Genomic DNA, 27216 nt, shown 5'->3' on the forward strand with positions numbered 1-27216 from the left:
AGGTGTTCAAGGCCAGGCCAATACCCCTCAGACTGACACCCTGAATAACAACGACACTGTCCGCCTCTTTCAGCTGATGACGGCTCCCTACACATTAACACCAAGCCTGGCACACTGGAATCACTACAACAAAATGATGTGACACACTATTTTTTTAAAATAAAAATATATTGTATTTTCAAATTATTTATGTGAGTGTCTGTGTCGGTTTATGTACATGCCCAGAGGCCAGAAGAGGGCATCAGAGTCTCGGGAACTAGAGCCACAAGAGGTTGTATGTCATCTAAACTTGCGTACTTTAAAAGTAGTATGTGCTCTTAAGCACTGAGCTACCTCTCCAGCCATCTTTATTTAAAAAATATAAAGTGAACTCCTACATGGTTTCAAAGGGCCAAAAGACTAGGACAGTAGGGTAATCAGCCTTTTGGTTGACGTTTGTTGTTGTTGTTTAAATAAGGAAAGCTGGATGATCCATGTCTACAGTCTAGCTTAAGTGGAAAGATCTCCCAAGCTTAAGAATTCTATGCTAGCCTGAGCAATACAGATAGACCCAATCTCAAAACAAAGTAAAGAGCTCTTTATCAGAGTTCTGCACTTGTCAACAAAGATAACATCTACTCCCAAACTCTACACACCTCAATGGTTCTGGAGAGCAGCCTACTTGGCAGCTACAACAGAAAGGAGCCCAGAGACTCCAAGTTAATTCTGTTACTGTACTAGTTATAGGAACAACAGAAGACATGCAAGCCACAGGAATGTAGTGAAACCTGATTTTAATTTGTTAAGCAATATTTTGCTAGGATTGCAGGCCAAAATCAGAAAAACAAAACAAAACCACATGCTCAAAGTAGGTAACAGGATGACATTTGTTTGTAAACATTAACTAAAAAATTATACTGAAGAATGAATAAACACCAGGCACAGTGGCACATGCCTATAATCTCAGCACTTGGGAGGCAGAGGCAGGTGGGTCTGTACGAGTTCGAGGCCAGCCTGGTCTACAAAGTGAGTCCAGGACAGCCAAGGCTACACACAGAAGCCCTGTCTGGGGGTGGGAGGTGGAGGTGGGGGAGAACGAATACATTTGTGCGTAGAGTCTATACTGCTGTCTACTGGCAGTGCTGGGTCCTTGCTTGTCACAGGAGAGTGGAGCTCCACGACAGCAGGTTAATGGATTCCCTATACAGGAAATAATGAGACCAGGATACTTACGTGATATCCCTTCGCTGATAGCAGCCCTGAAGCAGGCAGGCAATCAGATCACTGATAAACTCCACATCATCTTTATGAAGAGCTGCCTCTAACTCCTGGGAGAGGAAGGAGAGAGAAATAGATCAGAGATTTGTTTAGATACAATGTCCGTCCCTTCTTGGCACCATCAGACTACAAACAACAGAACGATTAGTGGAAATAAAGGACTCCCCTTCTTCCCATGTACACTGTCAGAAGGACAATGAGAGTTTAGAGTTTATTTCTTCCACTGCTTCTTACTAAGCCCCATTCCCTTTCACCTGCAACCTTCACAGAAGAATATAGAAGCATATTTCTTTTCATGAAATGATGCGAATTATATAATCAAAGAACTTTGTTTTTTAAATGCCACTGTGGGCTGGAGAGATGGCTCAGAGGTTAAGAGCACTGACTGCTCTTCCAGAGGTCCTGAGTTCAATTCCCAGCAACTACGTGGTGGCTCACAACCATCTATAATGAGATCTAATGCCCTCTTATGGTGTGCAGGCGTACATGGAGGCAGAGCACTATATACATAATAAATATTTTTTTAAAAGTTTTGTGTGTGTGTGTGTGTGTGTGTGTGTGTGTGTGTGTGTGTGTGTGTGTGTGCGCGCGGTGCACTTGTCCATTTTATTTTATGAGACAAGGTCTCTCACTGAAACTGGAGATTACTAGAGTAAATCTGGATCCCTGCCTCCCAACCCTAGGGTTGCAGACAAGTATCTCCACAGCTGACTTGGTTACATGAGTTCTGGAGAGTCAAACTCAGGTCCTCATGCTTGCATAGCAAAGATTTTACAGAGTGAGTCTCCTCCTTGGCCCCTGGCTTCATATTTAAATGACAATGAAGACTACAGAAACACCATACAACTAATTATAAATTAGTCTTCGTTTACCTGACAGTACCATTACTGCTTATAACAGCTTTAAAGGAACCAATCAAAAACCATTACAGACAGACACACAGACAGACACACAGACAGACAGACACACAGACAGACAGACACACACACACACACACACACACATACACACACCACGTCGTGAATGAAGCGGCACTGGGAGGATGCAGTATGGCATCTGACTGATGAAAGCTAGTTGCTAGAACAAGACTGTTCTTACATCATCTGGAAAGAAATGAGGTAATGACTGTTACTAGTTTAATCCTAGGTGAGGAGCCTGTACTTGCCCTCAAAGTTCAAGCGGAAGCTTCACAAGACAGCTGATCTCCACACAGAATTTAGAGATTAAGAGATGGGCCAACTGGCAAAAAGTAGCAGTAGGAAACAATAGTAATCTTTTTCTCTTTCTGACTCTCCAATACAAGAATACTCTCTGAAGTGATGGAATACACTCTAAGTCATAAGTCTGCCTGCATTAAACAGACTCCTGAGAGTCTGCTTACAACTGGCTATCTTACAACTAGATCTATAGTCCATGGGGGGGGGGATCAAGTTTTTGGGCATCTTATCTCAAAAGCATGACATGATTTTTGATCAATACCAATTCTATGGATATATATTTTTTTCCCCAAATAAAGTGGACTGTCTGTTTCTAGTAAAGAGAAACAATAAAATGGAGGCACTCCCACTCAGTGTCCTGACACCAGAACTAAGCACTTGCATGTAGTTGGTAAAGCCCCGGGGCGCCATCAGCCCATACCAATCAGAAGCACAGACCAAAACATCTGAAAAACAAACCTTTAAAGAATATAAAAGACCAGGCTTTAAACACCTCAGCGGGTGCTGATGTCCAACAAACTTCAGTGCACCCAAGACCCACATAGCAACAAGGGACCCTTCTAGTCACTGTGTGTCCCACTAGGCACTCCTGCCTCTACCCATGTGAATGTTGAGTGTCTGGCACCTTGGTTCATCTGGATAATACAACTAAGGCCATGACCAGCTAGCTTCTGTAGCTCAAAGGAACATTGCTCTCAAGGAGCATTTGCTGTGGAGCCAACATCCATAGTCCTTTGCCCACCTGTGAATATGGGAGGGACATGGTTGCTTGCTGTGAAGTAGACAATTTGTACCACCTCTATTCAACGTCTATGTTTCCAGATATGGTGGAACCACTGAGAGCCAGACTACTAGGTTGTTAAAAGTCAACAACTGTGTGCTGTTTCCTTTAACCTAAGGTGTGATGTCAAGAGATCCCAGATGTCTGCCTGTATGAGTAAGTCATGTTCAAGACACCTGTCTTTTACAACTTTTACAAGTCTTTCCAGATGACTTCCACTTTGTGGTCCTGCTGCCAAAATGCCATAGCTACATTAATATACCATACCATAACATACGCACTTCTATGGGATTTACTATGTCCCCTTGTCCACAACACTGACTCAAACATAACTGACTCAAGCTCTGCTCTTCTGTGCTGGGGATGGAACTAAAGGCCTCGCCATTGAGCTATATATACCCACAGCTATACTTGGGCCCCTTTAAGACTCACCTCTAATAGGCCTTTACTCAGAGAATGGTAGGTCAAGAGCTATTAGCTAGGTTCGGTGGTCCACACCTTCAATCCCAGCACCCAGGAGGCAGAGATAGACAAGCCAGAGCTACATGCTGATAACCTGTCTCCCCCTACCCCCTAAAAGGCAGACATTTTTAAATAGTTGCTTTATCCTTCTCCAATAGGTGACAAGACTGTAAAACATGCCTTTATATCATTCGGTGGTGGGATGTACAGTAAGACCGCTTAAGGAGAAAACAACAGCAAAAAGAACAGAGAAGCCATTTTAATCCTGCTGAACAAAAGAACTGGCTTGGTTAACCTTTTCCACATTAGTTTAACGGTACGCAGTCTCAGAGAGAGAAAAGAGAAAGTTGTAGACATGTGTTTCACATCAGTGTGAATTGAATATATACCTAGGACTTCTAGAACATGCACCCAAACAGCTAGCAGCAAGGTACTGCTGAACTGTACTTAAAAAATGAATGGTTAATGGGGAATTCATCATTTTAATAGTTCAATTTTAAAATTTATTGCCACAATTTAAAATATTTTTCCTATTAAGGAGTATATTATATTGTTCACTTTAAATGTGTGTCTACCTCCAAAGACTGCCGTGCTAAGATGGAGCAGTACAATCTGACACATATTGTAAGAGCTACATATCCTCCTTACAATGACAGTCTGAACAAACACTAGAGATAAAACTATCTTCTTCAAAATTCTCAAGTTTTTGAGTAGAAATTGAAATTCTCTTTAGCTCACAGCCTAACATGTCCATGCTCTAATAAAGCTGCCTACAAAGAACTACTTAAAACCCAGGTTATTCAAAGCTTTATTATTTAAGGCTTCAACCTAGAGCTTAAGCCTTAAGACTAAGGGAGCAAGGGAGCCTCCTAGAAATCTCCACCTCAGCCTTTTTTTCTTTTTCTCACTTTCTCTCCTACTCTTTTGTATCTTCCTTTCACTGTGTGCAATGAACTGTGAGCACTGAAATCTGACCTTTGCCAAGATGCTCAGGGCAGAAGAGGAAGGGAAAGGAAACAGCAGAAAAGGCAGCAGATTGGCAGAGAGAAGGGAACCTTGTTCCCATCGGCGCTGCAGCTTCAGAGAGTAGGTGAAGAGAGTAACAGGATTTGCCCCTCTTGCAGCTGGCGTCACAGCTCATTAGTGAAAAGCCTGATCACTGTCCCCCCAGTTTCCACCATGCAGTGGCTACTGGGGAAGAGCTCAGGCTGAGCAAGGGACAGCCCACACTCCTGGGCCATGGAAACAAACACAAAGAGGTGCTCAGCACACATACAAAACAGTATTCTTAACTTCACACACACAAATTTGTGACTGTAGACACTCTAATGACAGGGCACTGCTAAATTCCTTTCATATAACCTATTACACATTTACCTAAAGCCCTTCACTTAAACAACACTGATGTTTTCTCTTATATGCTATGTTCCTTAAACAAATTTTCTTTAATCTTACTAAAAGAGATGGTAGAAAATTTTTCTTCTACTTCCAAGTAAGGACAAAGATCACAGATTTGCATAATTGCCAACCAATCACAATAATGCTTTAAGTTCATTAGAGACAAAGGAAACAAACAAAAACACTTAAAAGAATAGATTGTTTGTTGCATTTGCTTTTTTAGAGTTAAATCCTCCTAATGTGCACAGGACCAAGGACAGTGTAGGATTGGTCAGATCTGCTTCTGCGTGGAAGCAGATCCACTCTGCACAAAGGGGATGCTGAACAGGCCTCATTGGAGGGCTCTCCCAGCTGCTATCCAGGAGAGAATGCCTGGAGTGTATGCTCAGAATGCTAGAAGAAAAAAAAGCACACTGGTCTCCAGAAGGCAACCCTGAGTTTGACAGCTGATGCTTTCTCGCTTGGTGTAAGTTAATTTAATCCCAAAGGCATGTGCCATGCCAATTTAGACTGTAAAATATAAATCAAATAGAGGGCCTATAATGCACAGGGACCTGAAACCAGCTATAAACACTTTTAGTTGGCCAAGCTTATTCTATGTACTTCCAAAGGCTAGCTAACAGTCTGTTTTGCTGTAATCATTTTCCCCCAGCTTCCCAAGAAACAGAATGGATATAAAATAGTTCCTCCCTCAAAGTGGACTGCAACTCTAAAGTACCAACTTCACTGGGAAACATTAATTATACCAACAAACAAAAGTAAGCCTAGAGTGTGACTTCTGTAGCTATGTGATATTTCAGAGTTGCAAGGGGAGAAGGGAGGAGGAGGGCAGGAAGGGGCAGGAAATTCCTGAAGCTCTGTGCATCTTCTTGAGTTCTACGAGGCCAAAAAGCTTCCCATTTGCCATGTTCTAGGATGCAAGTGTACTGGGCAAGCAAGGCCATGTAGAAGAGAAATTTGGAGAAATGGGCTAGCCATACCCAACTTCTGATACCAGGCTCTAGGATGGCTTGTCTAGAACTCATGACTGAAATCAAAGTGTTCCAATCAGGGCATGTGTGGCAGCTGGGTTCCACCAACCATGGGCAGGATACAGGAAGCCATCAGGTGAAAATGGCACAGCTTCCTGAACAATTTTACTTTGCCTTTTTGTTTGTTTGTTTTTACTGTTGGTCCTTGATGCTTGGAAGGTGTTCTTAATTAGATATCCACATAAAATTTAAAGTTATAGCAGGAGACTGTGAGTTTGGAAGCTACTTCAAATGACAATTCAGGCATCAGAAACTTATTAGCATTCTCTGTCTTCAACCAGGGCCCAAATACTTTTGACTTTCTTTCTTTTGTTTTTTTTTTTTTGGGGGGGGGGGAGGAGGCGCAGTTGGGTGGGGAAGGGAAGGGGACATTTAGAGGGAGTAGTTTGAAGATGGAACCTAGCATCTTGTGTATGCCAGAAAGGCTTAGCTATGAAACTGTGGCTTGGGCTGCGAGATGGCTCAGAAGTCAACAGCATAAACTTCTTGCTGAAGACATGAGCTGGGTTCCCAGAACCCACACAGAGAAGCTCACAGGCAGCTCCAGGGAATCTGGTGCCTTCCTCTGACTTCAGTGGGCACCTGCCCTCTTGTGTACATACTCCAATATAGATAAACACATATACATTATTAAAAAAGAAAGTATTCTTTTTATCCCTACCTAAACTTTCCAGCCCAGGGGAAGGGCTTCCTCTCACCCAAGAGGCTCTTAACTATATAATCCAAACATTTGGTTCCCTCTCTTTCTCACATGTGAATGCTCTTTCCTTCTTTCTTTCTTCCTCCCTTCCGTTCTGTATCTCCCTGTCAGCACAGTGACTTCCCTGGTTCTGTTCCTTTGGACCCGTTAACTCCCCCAAGAGTTGTCCCCAATAAACCTGCTTTTATATTTAATTTGTCTTAAATTGGATCATTTTATGAGCAGAGAATATCATCCTCTTCTGGCCTTCTGGCACAAACATCTGTGTGTGCAAATCCATGTGCACACACATACTCTCATGCTCATATATGCACAAATCAAGCTATAAAAAAAAAAGAAAGGCAATAAATAATATTTTCAGTTCCGAGTAATGGATATCCCCAAGCAGAGAGACAGTCAGAATGCTGACGTGGAGATGAACTAGGCTCATGAAAGCTCTCAAGTCAGCAAGTGGACCTCAAACAAGACACTCAATGAAAACTATATGCAACATATAAGAATGAACCGCTAGAGCTGGTGTGGTGGCACACACCTTTAATCCCAGCACTCAGTGCCCGTGTTAGCGACTGCTCTGAGGTCTAGCAGGGGGTAGTGAAAAGAGCCTTGAGAAGTTAAGAGCAGGAAGGAAATAAACTAGGCCATTGCAGGCATGCTCATGAAGGGAATACTGAAATCTAATCTGCTTCTTGACTCTCTTTGTTTCCACATGCCCTGTGGTACAGCTCCCAGGTAGGTGCCCCTGATATGAGTTGTCCTGACACCATAAGCTCAAAGCAACAGGGCCAAATAACAATAGCTTTAAGCCACTGCCCTCCCTTTAAGTTTTGTTATCTTAGAATCTTGTTACAAAGACAGAACATTAAAGTTAATTAACCCCTATAGTATAATTTCTTTTGAAAAAAAAAAAAAAGATTATCAGAATCCAAAGGGGGATAAACTTCATGCTATCAATAGTGCAAAATCTCAAGATAAAGAACCTGCTAGTGTTTACCCAAGCCTGCCCTTGGGGAGAGAGACTCTGATGATACTTTGTGGGGGGACAAATATTTCATCAGCCCTGGGATAAACTATTCCCCCCAGGCTGGATTAGCTTGTGGATCTTGGTGTTAAGAATCTGGTGTGTAGTCGGGTATGGTGATGCACACCTTTAACCCCAGTACTCGGGAGGCAGAGGCAGGTGGATTGCTGTGAGTTTGAGGCCAGCCTGGTCTACAAAGGGAGTCCAGGACAACCAAAGCAATTGCAGAGGGAACACAAGGCAAGCAAACAGATACAATTTTGTTGGGAAATAGAAGAAGAAGAAAGGAGAAAGGGCACAACTATAGTCCAGGTAGTTCAGGACAGTCAAGGCTATTCAAAGAAACCCTGTTTCAAAACAAAAGCAAACAAAAAACAGTAAATCAAGAGAGAGAGAATAACTTTGGTGTCAGCACAGGGAAGCTTTAAGACAATCTCCAACTTACACTGCTTTTGATTTGCCTGTAGCAAGTCTGTGTAGCAGCCCTGGCTGTCCTGGAACTCATTTTGTAGACCAGACTGGCCTCAACAGAGATCAGCTTGTCTCTGCCTCCAGAGAGCTGAGATTAAAGGCGTTGTCTACCACACCTGGGACAAATCTACTTTCTGATAGGCCCAATGTTGCCTTGAACCATCCACAGTTACAGTTTCCTGGGTGTGGTACTTTCCTGGCAAGGAGTTCAACATATGCAGTGCTCAAAGGTACAAAATGTCTCCCACTGCAGACTACTGAGTAAGAAGTCCACTTAGCATGCATAAAAAAGTAAGCAGAACATTCTAAAACAAGATTGTGTCTTCCACAAACACAAGGGTATCTCAGAAAGCACAGGGGAGTGTTAGTCCAGAGTGTTGAAAGTGTAGAATATTTTAATTAGTCCAGTGTCTTGAGCTCAGTAAGTAAAGCTCTGGTCATTACCTTGAAAACTACTATAAACAGTCCAGGGCTAGCTCCTTCTCTTAAGAGAGCAAACAAGTTCAGGGCTACAGAGATGGTTTGGAGATTAAGAGCACTTGAACAGGACCTGGGTTAGGTTCCCAGGACTCACCACGTAACAGCTAACAACTACCTGTAACTCCAGTTCCAAAGAACCCAAGACTCTCTTCTAGTCTCCTGCAGTACCAGGCACATACATGGTATAAACAGGGTCTCTGCGTAGCCTTGGCTGTCCTGGACTCGCTTTGTAGACCAGGATGGCCTCAAATTCATAGCAATCCACCTGCCTGTGCCTCCCGAGTGCTGGGATTATTAAAGGTGTGTGCCACCAATGCCTGGCCCACATAAAAAAATTTTTTTTAAAGATTTTTAAAGAGGGGGAGGACAGGAACTTCCTTACATAGTATTTAGGATTGTTCTTCAATGATATACTGATCAATAGTAGTAACCCATTTTACATTTATTTATTTTTGTTTTGTTTTTTTCTTTTCGAGACTAGGTTTCTCTGTGAAGCTTTGGCTGTCCTGGACTTTGTCGACCAGGCTGGCCTCGAACTCACAGCGATCTGCCAGCCTCTGCCTCCTGAGTACTGGGATACATTTATTTATTAATGTATGTAGAAGCCAGAGGACATCTTTTGGAAGTCAGTTCTCTCTTTCCACCATGTAAGTGATGGGGATAGAAGTCAGATTTTTATTTTTGCCAACCAGTGTCGTCTACTCAACCTAGGCCAACCAACATAAGAACTAGTAATTTTTGATTCCTACTCAGACTCTCTTCCTGTGACTTGTGAGCAATTATAGGGCTTCCTGGAAGAAAGTCCTGTTTTGTAAATCAATGACATAGCTTATTTGCTACAGAGACCTTTAGAAAAATTACACTGGATTTTACTATTTCATGTGTGCTTAGATGTGTGTTCATGTGTGGAGGCCATAGGACAACTTATAGGGGTCCAATTCACTGCTTCCACCATACAGGTTCCCAGGACTGGACTCAGGTTATCAACCTTGGCTGCAACCACCTGTTGCCATTGAGCCAACTTTCTAGCCCCTAAGAAACTTCTGAATGCCACTATAACAACTGGGATTTGTTAAGGCTACTCAGCTACCTTGTTATATGTTATTTATTAATACATATTTATTAATACGAATGTTGTGTATGGCTGAGTTTCTGCACCAGGTGTGTGCAGGTGCCCTAAGAACTGGAAATTACATGGGTTTGCCAGACACCATGTGAGTATTGGGAACAGACTCTTGCAAAGCAGTAAAGGTACCTAACAGTAAACCCTCTTCTTTCCAGCATAGTCTTAACTGTCCTATGTGCTATTATTATGACCTAAGATCTACAGATTTCTATTTTCTTTTTGAGATATGGTCTCACTATGTCATCTGGCTGGCCTGGAGCTCACTATATAGAGCTGCCTGCCAGGCATGTTTCACCACACCTACCTAAGGGTAGGTACTTAGTTTTAAAACACCTTTACAAGGGGGCCAAACAATGAAGAGCACTTGTTGCTCTTGCAGAAGACTCAAATTTGATTCATGGATATATGGTGGCTCACAACCATTTTTTTTTGTTTGGTTTGTTTTTCAAGACAGGGTTTCTCTGTGACAGCCTTGAGATCATGGCCAGCCTAGTCTACAAAGGAGTTTAGGACAGCCAAAGCTACACAAAGAAATCCTGTTTCAAAACAATAACGAAAGAAAGAAAGAAAGAAACAAACAAACAAACAAACAAACAGAGAGAAAGAGAGAGAGAGAAAGAAAGAAAGAAAGAAAGAAAGAAAGAAAGAACAGAACAGAACTACCCTCCCTTACTCTAAACACTACCTTTCACAGAGATACTCAAAAGTATTTCATTGACTGACTGCCCAAGGATGTTAACTACTCTGAAACCATTTTCCCCCCTATCTTAGAAACATATTACCACACTAAGGAAGCTATTCATGGAGAATCCCCTTTATATTAACCTTTGTCATATAATAAGATAGACTATATTAATTAAGCAAAGATTTATAAAGAATTGGCTTTGTTTTTAACTTTTACTGGAATTGCCAGTGTAAAACTTAGCAGTATCAGGCTGGAGAGATGGCTCAGCAATTAAAAGCACTGTTTCTTCAGTATATTTGGTTTTCCACAGAAGCAGGTTCATTGCTCTTCCAGGTCCTGAGTTCAAAACCTGGCATCCACGTGGTGGCTCACAACCATCTGTAATGAGATCTGGTGCCCTTTTTCTGGCTTGCTGGCACACATGCAGGCAGAATATTGTGCAAATAATAAATAATTTTTAAAAAAAGATGTAGCAGTGTCTGGGACTGGAGAGATGCTTGCTGGTTACGAAGATTCACTTTTCTTACAGAGGACCTAAGATTGGTTTCCAAGCACCCAAGTCAGGCACTCACAACCACCAGGCCCATCTGCATATATCCTGCCCTGATTCTAAACCAGCCATTTCTCTGAAGTGGGTGGTTTTAGAAATGTCTGATATTTCTGCTTGTGGGCCCATCTTTGTTGACAGAGCAAAGAAATGTGCCTATAATTTGTCTAGACACATTTCTACTTACTTCCTATGGAAGCCACTGTGTTTAGAACACACTATATATTAGCTTATGCTAATATCTCCAGTTCTAAAACCTTGACTTTATGAATTGGATAGTTGCCTCTCTTCTGTTTGCCTGTAAATTCCAAAAGTGAGAAACCTGGCTCCTGCCAGGCACCATTCAGTTGCTTTGGGGGGAAAAGGATCTCCCCTATGCTGTCTAGCTGGATTGAACCCTCCAGATTCACCCAAATCAGCCTTCTGTGTAGCTTACAAATGTAGGTTAGCCATTCATTTACTCACTCATTTCTAGCATATGGCAAGCCAGGAGCAGAACGGTTAACCACGTGTCTACATAACTATGAGAAACAACGCTTCTGTATAGTTTCTGTCACCCTTCACTCACTACCCAAGTTGCTTAGCTCAGTACCTCTTTTTTTTTTCCCATTTATGTTTATGGCTGTCTTACTTGTACACGTATCTGTACACCATGTGCATGTAGTACATCTGAAGAAGCAAAGAGAGGATTTCATATTCCCTGGAATTAAGACAACTACAAGCTGCCATGTGGGTGTTGGGAATTGAATACCGGTCCTTTGGGAAAATAGCCAGTGCTCTTAACTGTTGAGCGTCTCCCCATTTTTTTATTTGTATTTAACATTTACTTACTTCTTGGAGGGAGGGAGGGAGGGAGGAAGAGAGAGAGAGAGAGAGAGAGAGAGAGAGAGAGAGAGAGGGGAGAGGAACAATACACTTGTTACACAGTAATATACTCGTGGAGGTGAGAAGACAATTTACTGGATTCAGTTCTTTCCTAACATGTGGGTTCCAGGCTTGATCTGAAAAGCTCTTACCCTTTCAGCCAGCACAATGCCCTCATTCGTTCTTTTATCACTTCCCTCTACTTTAGAAGAGACTTTGACATACTCTGATTGGTGGCCCTTTAGCTTGTGGTATTTACCTGTTCTCACTGTGAAAACCAAGAGCCTCTATGGTTTCTTTCTCAGCTCAGATTCTTTCAGGGAAATTAAGGTTTGAGTAGACTCATGCATGCCTCAGTTAACTACAATGTCCTTGAACAGAAGAGGAGCCAAGATTCAAGCAAGAAACAACCCTGAGTCTGGGCAGACAATCTTAGAGTCTGAAGTGAATCTACACCTCTAGTCATTTCTGTTACTCTGAGTAGCATTAGAGTCTTATACTAACTACTGCATACATAGCTACCTCCTGTGCTTCATATCCCATAATTCTCCTAAACAGCACACACTTCATTATGAGGGGAAAATCCCCAGCATTTACACTGAAACCTTTATTTTCTTGTGAAAGACTTTACCCCTTCTGGTCTTTCCTACAACCCAGCAAAGCATGTGGGTAGGTTTGGTTCAATCTTAGCTGGACTTTTGTCAAATCTGTCGAGGGAAAGCTACCTGCTTCTTTGTAGACTTACCTGGTCCTATGGTTGTATCCTTAACTGCTAATATCTGAGGCATGCCCATTACAGAATGGGTTTTCTCTGATGATGTCATAACTGACTGTTCTGCTCCAGTGTTTTGTTTGTTTGCTTGTTTCTAAGACAGGGTTTCTCTGTGTAGCCTTGGCTGTCCTGTACTCCCTTTGTAGACCAGGCTGGCCTCAAACTCACAGCAATTGCCTGCCTCTGCCTGCCGAGGGCTGGGATTAAAAGCTCTGCTACAGTTATTATTGTTCGTATCTGTACAAACAGGAAATTATAGTTGTTTAGTTCATTCTTTCTCCCACTCCCTTCTTCTCCTTCCTCTCCCTCTATTCTCATGTGACCCAGTCTGGTTCAAGTTCTGCCTTTAAAATGCTGGGATTGGGGCTTGAGAGAAGGCTCAGAGGTTAAGAGCACTGACAGTCCTTCCAAGGGACCTGGATTCAATTCTCAGCACCCACATGGCAGCTCACAACTGTCTGTAATTCCGGTTACAGGGTATCTGACGCTCTCACACTGACATGCATACATGAAGGCAGAACTTCCATGTACTTTAAATAAAGATTTTGAAAAAAATAAAATAAAAAATAAAGTGCTGGGATTACAAACATTATAGTTATGGGCCAGCCATTTTAGCTTCTCATTTTCCGTTGGCTCATAGTTATTCTTTTTTTAAAAAAACATTACACTTAAGAGGTGCGTGCCTGCATGTGTATGTGCACATGTGTGCATGTGTATGTGTCTGTGCGTCTCTATGTGTGTGTAGGTTACACATGCTACAGTGCATGGGTGGAGGTCAGTGGGCAATTTGTGGGAGTAGGTTCTTTACTGTTGCAGGATATTTGATCGCACTATGAACCCTGGGATTGTGTTATTTACTGTAAAAACCTGTTTCTGGTTGTGGTGTATGCCTCAGCCCTAGCACACACCCTTAATCCAAGATCTTTGTGCTTGAATATTGTAAACAAGATTGAATAAAGACAACCATATGTCAAGAGGCAGAACAAAGGGCCACCTGGAAAGAAGTGAACATAGGATTACTAAGAAAATAGCATAGAGAGGAAGAGGAAGTCAAGAAGCACAGATAGAGAGCCACAAAGATGTAGAAGGGAGGGACACTAGTTTGGGGGAGTTTTGAGACAGAGTGGGAAAAGGAGATGCCTTCTGGGATGTCAGCTGAGGAGGAAGGTCAGCTGGGTGCTTTCTCTGCCTCTCTGAGCTAGCAGGCTTTCACTCCAACATTTGGCTCCTGAGTCTTACTGGGTTTAAGGAGAGGGAGAGAGCAGGAGAGGGAGGGGTGGGGGAGGGAGAGAGGGAGAGAGGCCAGCCTGGTCCACCCATGTAAGTGTTCCAGGCCAATCAGGTATAGGGTCTCAAAACAACAACACTGGTTCATTACTCCATATAAAACATTTTCTCCTTTCAGAAAGGGAAAGAGCATAATTTACTGTTGGCAACTACAGTGTTAATGAACTGAATAATGATGAAAAGGCCCAGCAGGGTACTGCTGCTGTCAAACTCCTATTCTACAGATACAGGGTCACTTCCTGTCACCATAACTCAAAATCTGATGTGGATACCTTTTACAAGTTGTTATTAGTCAAGTTATTGATTAGTTGGCCTTAAACTCCCTAAGTAATTATTTGCTTCAAATTGATAAAAGTTTAAATAGAGCCTAAGATGTTCATGTTTTGTTTTTCAGATGTTGAGTTTTAGGGCTGAATTGAAAGAGATATTATAGTACTCCAAGTAAAATCTGACTATTAGTATTGCTGGCAGAAACTTTCTTTCATCCTGACCTTTCTACGAGAACAAGTCAAATTTAATAAGTAGTTTCTCTCAGCCTCTTCGTAACAAATCTAGGACATTTCAGTTATATGACTACCCTGGCATCTTCAACACTTTCTTCCATGGCTTCAGGGCACTTATTTACCATCTCCCCAGTATTTCTTTTGAGACTTCTCTGCTGGTTCCTCCACTCCTGACTCTGAGACTAGCATAATTACATCTTTTCGGTGTATTTATTATTTTCTGAAAGAAGCTAACCAGCATCTATAAACCAATATTCTTAAGATCCTACTCTGTAACAGAAACCTTAAATTTTAAGATCATGAATAGCTCGAGGCCAGCCTGGTCTCCAAAGCACGTCCAGGACAGTCAAGGCTACATACAGAGAGATCCTGTCTTAAGGGGGGGGGGGGATCATGAATAGCACAGTATAAAAGTAAAGCATGTGGAATATTTTTGTGCCTACTCTGAAGTTTGATCTGTAATAACTTAACAATTACATCTATAAAATTTGTTTCTGTAAATGTTGAATTGATAAGTATTTAGTATTAGTAAAGTTTTAAAAAAATGTTACTCTGAGGAAAAATTAATTTCATCTGTGCGCTTAAAATATAAGCAGAGCAGGAACCAGTTTGGGAGTCTAAGCAGTGCTAAAGCACACCAGATGAAGTGTTCACTGAAAGTATATACTATGAGACTCCCTTTGGTACAGTAGATAAGAAGGAGCTGTGAATACTGGTTTGGTTATTTTCCTTGTGGCATTACTAAGGTTACAGCCCTGTATGGTAACATGTACCTATAAACCTAGCTGAAGCTGGCGTATCACTTTGCTCGCAGCTTGAGGTCCTGGACAGCTTTGATCACATGGCAAACCTAACTCAGAAGCGCAAACAAATAGTCTGGACACGGGACACAGTCAATTATGTGCTTGCCATATAAGCATTAAGAATTTAGTTTACCCCAAAAAGGGGGGGGGGCTTTAGTTCAGCTAGTAGTGGCTGTGGTGGCACCCGCCTTTAATCCCAGCACTGGGGAAGCAGATGCAGGTGGATCTATCTCTGTGAGTTTGAGGCCAGCCTGGTCTACAGTGTGAGTTCCAGGACAGCCAGAGCTGTTACACAGAGAAACCTTAACTCAAAAACACAAAAAAAGACCTGAGTTCAGATTCTTACCACTCAATGTACAAATCTAAGTGTGGTAATCACACTTATTATCTACACACACGCACCCTCCTCATATATACACAAGGAAACAGATAAACAGCCATGTTTTATTTACCAGTCGGTAAACCTGAGTGGAGCCTCATCTTCCCAATGATATATGACCCAGTAAAACTTTTAGGGGCAATACTGACTGATACACATAAACCGATCCCCGACACATCAGTGCTGGGGATCCACCCTAGCACCTTGCATGTGTTAGACACGTGATCTGCTAGACTCTTAAGATCTGCCTTTTATCCTCAACTTTTTTTTAAAGGCCAAGGTTTCACTTTATTGCCCAGTCCTAGTTTTAGCTATTCTCCTGCCTCACTCACCCACTTGTCTAGCTAGGGCTACAGATGGTGCCACCACATTCAGCAAGAGCTGCTTTCTGTATATGTCAATGTTCATTGTGTGCTCATTTACTTTTCAGAAGTAGTAGAACCCTAAGACAAGTGAAATGTTGGAAAGACTGTGTAACTTACAATGTTATTAAGTCATTCTAGCCCCTCAATAAGAATGTTTCCCCCCTCTGTGTAGCCATGGCTGTCCTGTAACTCACTGTGTACAACAGGATGGCTTGAAACTCAGAGATCTATCCACATTTGCATGCTATGTGCTGGGAGTAAAGGCACACACCACCCAGAACTTGATGATGATGAAGTGGGGGTGGGGGGAGGAAGAGGAGAAAAAATTGGCTTTTACACAGATTTCTTATGTTTGGTCTTTTGTTTTGGGGGGACATGGTTCAGAAGACAGGGTTTCTCTGTGTACAACCCTCACTGTCCTGGAATTCTGTGGATCAGGCTGCCCTCGAACTCATATATCTGCCTGCTCCTGCCTCCCCAAGTATTGAGATTAAAGGCATGTGCCACCACCACCTGACCAGATGTTTAAAAGTTACAAAAATCTGCCCAGGTGTAGTGGTGCACATCTTTAATCTCTGGTGACAGAGATGGGCAGATCTCTGTGAGTTCCAGGCCAGGTTGTTCCAGTGGGTTGGGGCGGCTGGGGTTGGGGTGGGTAAGGGAGAGTGGGAGGGAGGGATAGAGAGAGATAGAGAGTCAGTCAGTCTCAAAACAACAAAACCCCAAAACAAAAGTAGATAATGAAATACCTCAATGGGTAAAATAAATTGCACAGCAAGACTAGGCCAATCAGGACTACAAGGAGAGACTGTCTCAAGCACACACATATGTGTACGTACACACACATACACACACACACACACACACACACACACACACACACACACACACACACACACACACACAGTATATGTGCCCATGGGTGGAGGTTAAAGTACAATTGGGAGGAGTTGGTTTTTTCCTTTGGCCTTGTGAGCTTCTAGGGTAGAACTCATGTAATCTGGCTTGGCATCAAGTAGTCCAGCTTTACCTGCTGGGCCATCTCCCAGCCCCAAATTTATCCTTTCTAGTGGATTTAAAGACTCGTTTAAGTTAAACATGATCTTGAAGGTTGAAGCCAACTTATCAATGTAGTGTTTCATGAGAACCTTAAAATGCTTTTCATTTCAATACAAAAATTTAAAAAGATTTCCAGATTTCTAGGGGGAAATTGGTTTTTCAAGACAGGGTTTCCCGGTCTGGAGAGATGGCTCAGTGGTTAAGAGCACTGGCTGCTCTTTCAGAGGTTCTAAGTTCAAATCCCAGCAACCACATGGTAGCTCACAACCATCTATAATGGAATCTGATTCCTTCTTCTGGTGTTCCAGAGCCAGAGCATTTATATACATAAAATAAATAAAATTTAAAAACAAACAAACAGGGCTTCTTTGTGTCGCCCTGGCTGTTCTGGACTGGCTTTGTAGATCAGACTAGCCTCAAATTCAGAGATCTGCCTGCCTCTGCTTCCTAAGTGCTGGGATTGAAAGTGTGCACCAAGATGTTCAGCAGAAAAATTATTCTGATGAGTAACACCAGTTTTCAATTGAAAACTTACTGGAAATTGCAATTGCTTCCATTAAACCAGATACTGATGCATTAGTTTTTAGTACAATGTGAAATATTATACTAGTTTTATGTTGACTTTTTCATTTCAAAACCTTATGTGTGTGTGTGTTTGCCTGGCTGTACATATGTACATTTGTAGACATACATACATTATCCCAGAATTCATAAGAGGGTATCAGATTCCTTGAAATCAAAATTACAGGCAGTTTGTAAGCTGCCATGTAGGTGCTGAGAAATCCGAGTCTTTTGCAAGAGGATTGAAGACTGCTCAACCATCCCTCCAGCCATCCTTCACTAATGAAGTTGTGGCTTATGCCTTTAAATTCCAGCACTTGGGATGTAGAGGCAGAAGCAGGAAGATCCCTAAGAGTTTAAAGCCATCTGGTCTATACACAGAGTTAAATTAGGTCTTAATACTTCTGAATACACACTTTGTAGCCTGCTCAGCAATTTAAATAGACTATCTGAATGAATGAGCTGCTACAGAGCAGATACCCACTCACAGGGTGGGTGGGTGGGTGGAATTTTTTTTTATGGTGAAAAAACTGTATTTAAATTGGCCAGCTGGACTCAATTTAGATGGCTCCAGTTTTGTTGGCAACATGCAAAGCATCCTAAGCAGAAGCCAGCCATATGTCTTCATCTCTCCATCAAGGCCTGATAGGGTAGTGACTCTGGCAACATAAGTCAGAGCTTCTTCACACCCTGTAGGATCTGGTGCCTGTTGGCCTTAACATGCATAGAGAATGCGAATGCAACGTGTTGTTGTCTGCTCTCTTCATGGCTGACTCAGTGATCAAGACAACTTGAGGATGGTGTGATGGTCAAGCTTGTTTCTTCTGGGGGTGCTCTTCCAAGAGTATTTGGGCTGCTTCTGGAGCCACAGGATCTTAGGCCACCAGAAGGTGGGTGACATCCAGGTCCCTCTTTTTGTGTCTTTCAGCACTGCCTGCTTGACTTTCAATGCTCTTCACTTGGGCTTCCACTTGGGGGAAGGGATGGGACAAAAGCTTCCTTCTTCACTAAGCAGAATCAAGTTTGACCATGATTTCTCCTTGTTGCTATCTTCCCATTATCTGCTTCTTAAATTTAATATGTAATGAGTTTGCTGAAATAAAGTCTACAGACTGTCGCCCCCTTTCTATACAGAATTTTTAAAAAAAGATTTATTGATTTTGCAGTGTTTTTGCTTACATGAACACCTGCAGGCTGTAAGGGAGCATCAGATCACATTATAGATGGTTGTGAGCCACCATGTGGTTGCTGGGAACTGAACTCAGGACCTCTGAAGGAGCAGCCAGTGCTCTAACTGCTGAGCCATCTCTCCAGCCCCTATCCAGATGTTTGAAACACAAATTTTTCTTCTTTTCATGTGTATGTGGGTTTTTGTAGGGAGTTGTGGGTAAACTGTATGAGTTTGTTGAGGGCTGTGTGTATGTGAGGTTTCTGTGGGGAGTTGGAGGATGGTTATAGCTGTTGTTTCATTTGTTTATATATGGGGCTTTGTGGGGGAGGAGTAGGCACCAATCTCTGAGGGAACTCCCCCAGGTCTTTGTTTTCTATTTTGGTTTTTGCTAAAGCAAGGTCCCACTCTGTAGTCCAGGCTAGCCTGAAAATCTGGACCTCACTCTGTAGACCAGCTTGGCCTACAAATGTTTGGTGGGTGATTCTCTGCTGGAATTGTAGGTATGCACCACCATACCAGGCTACTTTTTCTTGGTATGACACTCTCGTAAAATTTTATTTTCTACAAAATAAGTTAAGTTATAATGTCAATCACACCTCTGGACTTGTTTCATAAAAAACATTAACCAAATAATTATATATCTAAATCTTGTTTCTATATAAAACTCTTTAATCTACAAATACATCACCTATTAAGGCCACAAAATCCAAAGATTCAGGATGAAGACCACCAGCTAAACTCATCCTCTGGTAATAGCCTCAAAAAGAGCATTCACATCTTCAAAAGGGATGCCACAGAACAGTACACAGGAACTATTAACTAGTGAGTGTCCCCAGGGACTTTTTAAAGCTTTCAAAAGACTTGAATAAATCATATTCTATATGAATAATGGTGACTGGTTTTAAACTGGCATGCTGTAATACAAATATTATTGACTAAACAAAACTAAAGGTAAGTGACTCTATTCATAAGATTATCACCAGAGTGTACAATATCATACTGAACCTTCCACCATATTTCTCACTTTCCTGCCATTAGCAAAGGTCCAACCTTCTGTCCTGTGTTCTTCAGATAACTAACAGCCAGGGCTTGCTCCCTTGACTGGCATCCTTTTGACATACTAGTAAGTCCTGAAATCCTCTAAACAGTTAGGAATTAAGAAACACAATCATTGCCCGGCGCACTTGTCATCCCAGCACTCAGGATGCAGAGGCAGGTGTATTTCTGTGAGTTGTAGGCCAGCCTCGTGGTCTACAGAGTGAGTTTCAGGAAAACTAGTGCTACAAAAACCCTATCTTGAATAACTAAAATCGAGAGTGAAGGAGGAAGAGAGGGAGGGCAGGCACAACCATCAGAGACATGGGGTGCTGATTTCTTTGGACATCTAGTTTATTTTCAGTAAACAAACTGAATCTGTAGTGTGTACCTCCCTGAGTGCTGGGATTATAGGTGGGCACTGCCACAGCCAGTCTCCAAGCTGTCTTCTAACGTCCACAGGCACAACACAGCAATGAATGTTCTTCTCTCCTCCGCCCCTCTCCTCCCTTCCCTCTCCTCCTCTCTCTCCAAAATAATAAACCTTAAATTTAAAAAATTGGAATTAGTTTAAAAGACACTTTGTATATAGGAGCCAAATCATGCCAACTAGAACATATTTAGTTCTTATAAACTAGATACTTGACAAGTTGTAGGACATGGTCCAGTTTGTTTGCTTTTGTGTTTATTGTGTGTACTGTTTATTTTGATTACACACACTCGTGCACAGCATGCCTGTCTGGTGCCCCTGCAGACCAGAAAAGGAGGTCTGTAACTAGAATGGTTGTGGAGCCATCATGTGGATACTAGGAACTGACCGTCCAGTACCTTTGTTAACCACTGAACCATCTTTCTAGAGCCTGTTTAAATATTTTTAATACTTATTTATTATTTATACAGTGCTCTGACCCCATATAGTCCTGCAGGCCAGAAGAGCACCATGTGGTTGCTGAGAATTGAACTCGAGGCCTCTGGAAGAGTGGTCAGTGCACTAACCTCTGAGCTATCTATCTCATCAGGCCCCTGTTTCAATATTTTTAAGCTAAAGCATCTGAAGAGAAGAGAGGACGCTGTCCTTACTTTATGATTCTCCATACCAAGGATTCTAGGCTCAGATTCTAGGCTGTATTCTAACTAAAACAGACTCATTCAGAATCAGGGCTGTAAAATATTTCATCTGGAATAAAGCATACTTTATTCCATCTGTAAAGGGATGCTTCTTAAAAACAAAAATATCATTAGTATAACAATCCTTTCAACCTCCCTGTTAATTTTTAACTTTTAAAAAATTATGTGTGTGAGCCAGGCAGTGGTGGCACATGCCTTTAATCCCAGGACTCAGGAGGCAGAGACAGGCAGATGTCTGAGTTAGAGACCAGCCTGGTCTACAAAGTGAATTCCAGGACAGCCAGGGCTACACGGAGAAACTCTGTCTCGACAAACCAAAAACAAACATATGTGTGTGTACATATATGTATATGTATGTCTACCACATGTGTGCAGGATTCCATGGAGGTCAGAAGAGAGCATTAGATTCCCAGAAACTGGAGCTGCAGATGGTTGTGAAACACCATGTGGATCCTGGGACTTGAACCCAGGTCCCGTTGAAGAATAGCCAGCGCTCTTAACCCAGCGTTATCTCCAGGTTACTTCATTTAAAAGTTTTATTATAAACCACTGCAAGAATAATTCTAGATCACAGAAAAAAGAATCTCATTCACATTGCTTTATTCCTATTAACCTGTAAGAAGAATTTTGTCCTAAACTATTAAAGTATGCTGAGCAGTGGTGGCACGCGCCTTTAATCCCAGCACTCAGGAAGCAGAGGCAGGGAGCTCTCTGAGTTCAAGGCCTGCTTGATCTACAGGGTTAAGTTCCAGGACAGCCAGGGCTACTCAGAGAAAGCTCATCTTGAGGGAGGGGGGGAGGGGAGAAGAGAGGAAGGGAGGGAGAGGAGGGACAAGGAAACAAAGATGTAAGCAACATTCATTTTTCAATTACAGTCAAAAATGGATTTAATGTTACAAGGATAGAGCATCCTTATTTGTAAAGAAAAACCTTTGTGTTTCAGACACTTAGAAAAAAACTTATGTAACTCAAGTTAAAGCAGTAAATTTATCTTGTTCTTTAAGGCTTGACAAAATTTACAATTTTAAATCTTTTTAAAATCCTTATACTATTTAGGAAATTTTACTTATCATGTACAGTGTGACATCAATAGAGGTGACATCTTAAGTTAAAATTTAATCCTCCCTCAAAAAAAAAAGCTTATAAAAAAGCAAGAGTGACTACTTTTATATATCTATGACAATTTGCTGCCAGTATAAAATGCAATGGGGCAAGAAAGAAGAGAAAACAGAGAATGACCACACAACCACACAAGCACACTTGGGCGCCCCAGGAGGTGGGGTGTGAGGTATGTAACTCAAGAGACCCAATAATTGGATATAAAAAAAGAGGCTTGCTAAGGAAAACAAAATTCTCATTTTTGAAGAGTATATATGTCAATACAGGGTGATTGGAAACCCAATAAGCTGCAATTTAAGATGAAGATTGAAGCAGCAGCAAGATGAAAGGCGGGCGGTCCCTTTAACGTTTGCTCCTGGAGTCCAGCAACTCTCAGCAGTTGGCTGGAGACTGAGCTGGAAGATCCTGTGGAGCTCCAACAAAGGGACGAAACAAACTCAAGTTCCCAGGGCCCCCTCCGGACACCTAGTGAAACAACTTGATAAATGATTGCTCTGTCAAGAGACCAAGAGATGGAGACGTCTGGAAGCAGAGGGGGATGTATCTAATTTAGGAGGGGGATGGTGAGGAATGGCAAAGAGCACCATCACTTGTCACACAACATCTGGCCAGAAAACCCTTAAGAAAACATTTCAAAACTCTACAGTCTAAGAGCTGAAGCCCAGTGCTAGCATTTAGCCAGGAACCTAGCAGTCTGGCACTTCCTAAGCTACTATGGTTTTAAGGGAGAAACTTTCTACGTTCCATAACCCATCCTTCTGCCTCAACTCCAATCTTAAGAAAGCATTCATTACTTACTCATTTAGGAATGACAAGAAAAACACAAATTCCTTTTCTCTCTATTTCACACCTAAAGACCTAATTCAGACCTTGCAGCCAGAAAGGTATAAGGGCCCAAAGTATACTCAATTTAAGAGAACAATTGTCATGTGGGTGTATTTTTAATTTAGGAGTTCGTGTATGTGTGTGTGTTTGTGTGTATTTTTAATTTAAGAGTTCCTATTTGAAGCCCTTAACTCTCCTCTTTCCCTTCCTTTAAGGTAAGCACAATTTCTTCCAGGCCAAAGACTGGCATGGGTTTCAAAGGCTTTAGTGACAAATTCAATCAACACACAATGAACATCTCTACTAAGAAAAAGATAATCAGAACTTGGAGTTTATAATTAAGTTAAAAAAAAAAAAAAGCCAGGAACAAGCAAGTAACATAAAGAGTTCTTGACTGACCAAGTCTTTCTTATGTCACTTCAAATTGTAACTTGCTGGGCTAGATAACCTGTAGTAAAAGCACTATACATTGTACTGCTGTGCAAAAACAAAAACAAAGTCTGTGAAGGCCAAATTAACTTTTGATTGTAATAAAACATAATTCAGACTAACAAACCAGGCATGGTGGCTCACCCTGTAATAGGAGAACTTAGAAGACCAAGAGAAGATGCCTACCGACATTTCCAGGACAGCCTGGGCTAAAGTGAGACCAGAACATCAGCTATATTTAACCTCCAGTTAAAGAGGCATTCTACAATCTATAAAAGAAAAATCAAGAGAAAATCACATAAGAAGGTTGAGTTATGTGGTCGTGTTCTTCTGATTTTTCTTAAAAGCAAATTATCTTGTGAATTTTTCTAGAAAAAAAATGTTATGTATAGTCTGTCAAAAAATTTATTGGATTACATGAAAGTGGCTGTTCTGTGAAGAATCAATCCCCTTGCTTGCTAAGTGGTCAAATCACCTCATCAGGACACAGTTCCAAAGGTTCCCGTATGTAGTCATGAGAGAAAAGGCACCACACTGAGGCTAACTCTAATCAACAGTTCACAGAAGAGAAGGGCTCAATAGCACAAACTGTAATCTCAACGTTTAAGATGCTGAGGCAGGATGGTTGCTACAAGTTCAAGTTTAATCTGATGTGTAAAAACTACAAAATTCATAGCATGCAAAAAGCAAAGTTCTAATTGCCATTTTGAAAGAATTTACAGAAAAAGAAAAGTGGATGCCTCCATTTTGAAAAATCAAAAGCTCCAATTCTGATTCATAGCTCTGCTGGGGCTAATGTGAGACTGCTGCTCCCTTTCAACATAGCCAGGCACCCTCCACTTCAGTGTACCAAAAGGCCAACCCCTTGTCAGCTTACCTAGCCAACTCTTAATTGACATTAACAAACTCTATGAAAATGCTTAGTGGATGTTCTTTCCAAGTCAACCATTCATGAACCTTTTTTCCCACTGGTCATAAATAGATAATACTGACATTATTCAAGGTTCCACTCTCTTGACATTTTCCTTTTGCCAGTAATCTCAGGATTTAATTGATACAATATTCTGGCCAATTAAACAGTATTAGGTAGGGACTGGAGAGATAGATGGCTTAGCAGTTAAAAGCACTTCTTCCTCTTGCAGAAGAGGCAGGTTCTGTTCTCAGCTTCCACACAGTGGCATATAACCTATAAGACCTGATGCCTTCTCCTGACCTCCTGCACACATGCAGGCACATACACACATGCAGGCAAAACCATCATACATGTAACGCCTTTCTCCTCACCAGCAGTACACTGGTGCCCCAAAGTGAATATAAAGAGAACTAATAAATGGCTATACCTGTGAATCCACAGACCCTGTATCAAGCCAGGCAAGCTTTTGGGGTAAGTTGGGGGAGGACTCAAAACTCCACCACTAGCTTAGGAGCGTTGGCAGTTGAAGGTTGCTTAAATAGGAAAGTGGCCCCTGGTAAGTGCCCACGCTCTGGTGGATGTTCCTACCCGCATCCACATGCACACAGCAATACCTAAACTCGGTAGACTATGAGGACATGAAGTTGGGAGGGCGCAAGGTATAAAAGGCTCTGCATGGAGCTGGAGGGGATATAAGAAGTTGTGACCAAAATATATTATGTACATGTATGAAAATCTCAAACCATATATAAATAAATGAAACTGGCCAAGCACACACACACACACACACACACACACACACACACACAGACGTTAAGACAGAAATAAATAATATAAAGAAATAAAGACAGAAATAAATAATAAACAGAATCTGAGGTAAGATGGAAGGTAAGAAACAGTAACACCTTAGTGGTGCGGGAGAGTTCTGATCAAAAGCTCTGTTGAACTTATCATTGATTGACACACTAATGAGAAAGGAAATGGATGTAGGTTAGAAATACAGCTCAGTTAGTACAGTACGCACGCAAAGCAGAGGTTCATCCCTTGGCACAGCATGAAGCCAACATGGTGGTGCATGCCTGGAGTCCCAGTGCGTCCAGGCCATCCTCCCCCTACAATGTGAATTCCAGTCAGTCTGGAATACATGAGACCCTGTCTCAAAAGAGGATGATTCAGCCAGTAGTCAAAAGCACATACTGCTCTTTGCAAAGAACCTGAGTTCAGTTCCAAGCACCCACTTCAGGTAGCCTATACCTCTATCTCCAGAGGAATCCAACCTCCATTGGCACCTGAATTTGTGTGTACACATTCATGTGCACACACACACAAATAAATCATCTTAAAGGGACTGGAACATGCTAGCCCAATGGAGTAATTTGCACAAAAGAAAGGTTAGATCAATGTTTAACACTTGAGGGTTTTGTTTTTTGATTGTCTCTATTTCTCCTAAAGCTTAAAAAAAAAGAAAAGAAAAAAAAAAGTTAGGAGCTGCACTTTAATCAAGTAATCAAGTCCTAACTGCATGGAGATGAGACAGGAGTACTGCTTGTTTAAGGAGGTTAAAGCCAGACTGGGTGATTCAGTGAGGCTCCATCTGAAAAACAAGACAATCATCACCATCACCCCAAGAAAGGCTAAGCAGGCAACTGACTCTGATGGCTCATGCATGTAATCCCAGGAGGCTCAGGCAGTGGGTTGCCACGGAGTACAGGGCAAGAATGGGTCACATAGTGACACTTGCCTCAAAAGAGGGTTGGCAAAGTGATTCAGCAAGAAAGGAATCTGCTGCCAAGCCTAACAACCCTGTCTGACCTGCAGACCCACACAACTACGGTGCATGTGTCTTGGCACTCATGTGCCCACAAACACACACAAGCTTAGAGTTCTAAAGCGTACTCATGTCCTGGAACAGTGGGGTTGACTCAAATCTTTCCCCAGCTGAGAGAGTCACAGAGGCAGGTAGGTCTCTGTGAGTTTGAGGCCTGCCTGGTCTACACAGCAAGTTCCAGACCATCAACGACTGTACAGTAAGACCTGGTCTCAACATACAAACTTTCCCCTAACGCCTTTTGAATCCTTCCTTCTCAGTCTAAAATTGACCAAGAACTCTCACCTTAAACACAACTAAAGTAATTATGTCTGGCTGTTTTTAATGCTCCCTCCTAGTAAGAAAAGGATCTTTTCATTTTATTTTCCCCTATCAGATGGCAGGAGTCTTGCCACAGTGTAGTTACTTGTTTATTCAAATCCTTCGGAATGAGCTCTGACTAAATGTTCTCTAGGATCCAATAGCTACACAGTAGAAAACTATTTCAACTTACTTTCATGACTACTCCCTTAAGTAATCTTCTTAGATGCTTCCCAAACCATGACTCACACCCTTGGAGGCATTATCCTTGAGGTGGTAATGGACAGTACTGGGATATTCACAGCAGCAATGCACTGAAAGGAAGAGACACCGCTCTAACAGCTTATTGGTCCAAACCAACATGTAATTTAACATTTGTTATGGAGTTTAAAATATTACTACACATAAAGATGAACATCATACATACAAACATAAAGCATCCCTCTTAAACTATGACTGTTATGGAGAAAATAACACACATGTTTTTATGGCTAGCAGTATAATTCAAGGGCAGAGAATGTGCTTAGCATGGTCAGGGCACAAGAGCTGATCCCTACCACACTTCCTGAAAAGAAAATTTTCTAGCAGTGCTTGAGAAAGAGCAAACCAGACTTCCCCACACATGAGCTAGTAATGTCATCACTCGTGAGTTCAAAGAATTAACCCTCCAGCTTATCAGTATTTACAAAATTTCACCCAAAA

The 27216-nt window shown here is 41.8% G+C and overlaps 1 protein-coding gene across 6 annotated transcripts in view; it reads right to left on the reverse strand.

Annotated features, from left to right (window-relative positions):
* The window catches only part of CECR2 (CECR2 histone acetyl-lysine reader), a 104399-nt gene that overhangs the window by 51178 nt on the left and 26005 nt on the right, over positions 1-27216 (reverse strand). For 5 of the 6 annotated variants that reach the window (XM_084766081.1, XM_084766080.1, XM_084766079.1 and 2 more), the window contains exon 2: positions 1213-1307. In XM_084766081.1, the coding sequence (XP_084622207.1) occupies positions 1213-1307 (95 nt within the window). Of the gene's footprint in view, positions 1-1212; positions 1308-26707; positions 26876-27216 lie in introns of those variants that run through there. The other variant, XM_084766082.1, reaches the window with a different exon arrangement.

Source organism: Acomys minous (genome assembly GCF_964271855.1).
Source record: "Acomys minous genome assembly, chromosome: 17".
NCBI lineage: Eukaryota > Metazoa > Chordata > Mammalia > Rodentia > Muridae > Acomys > Acomys minous.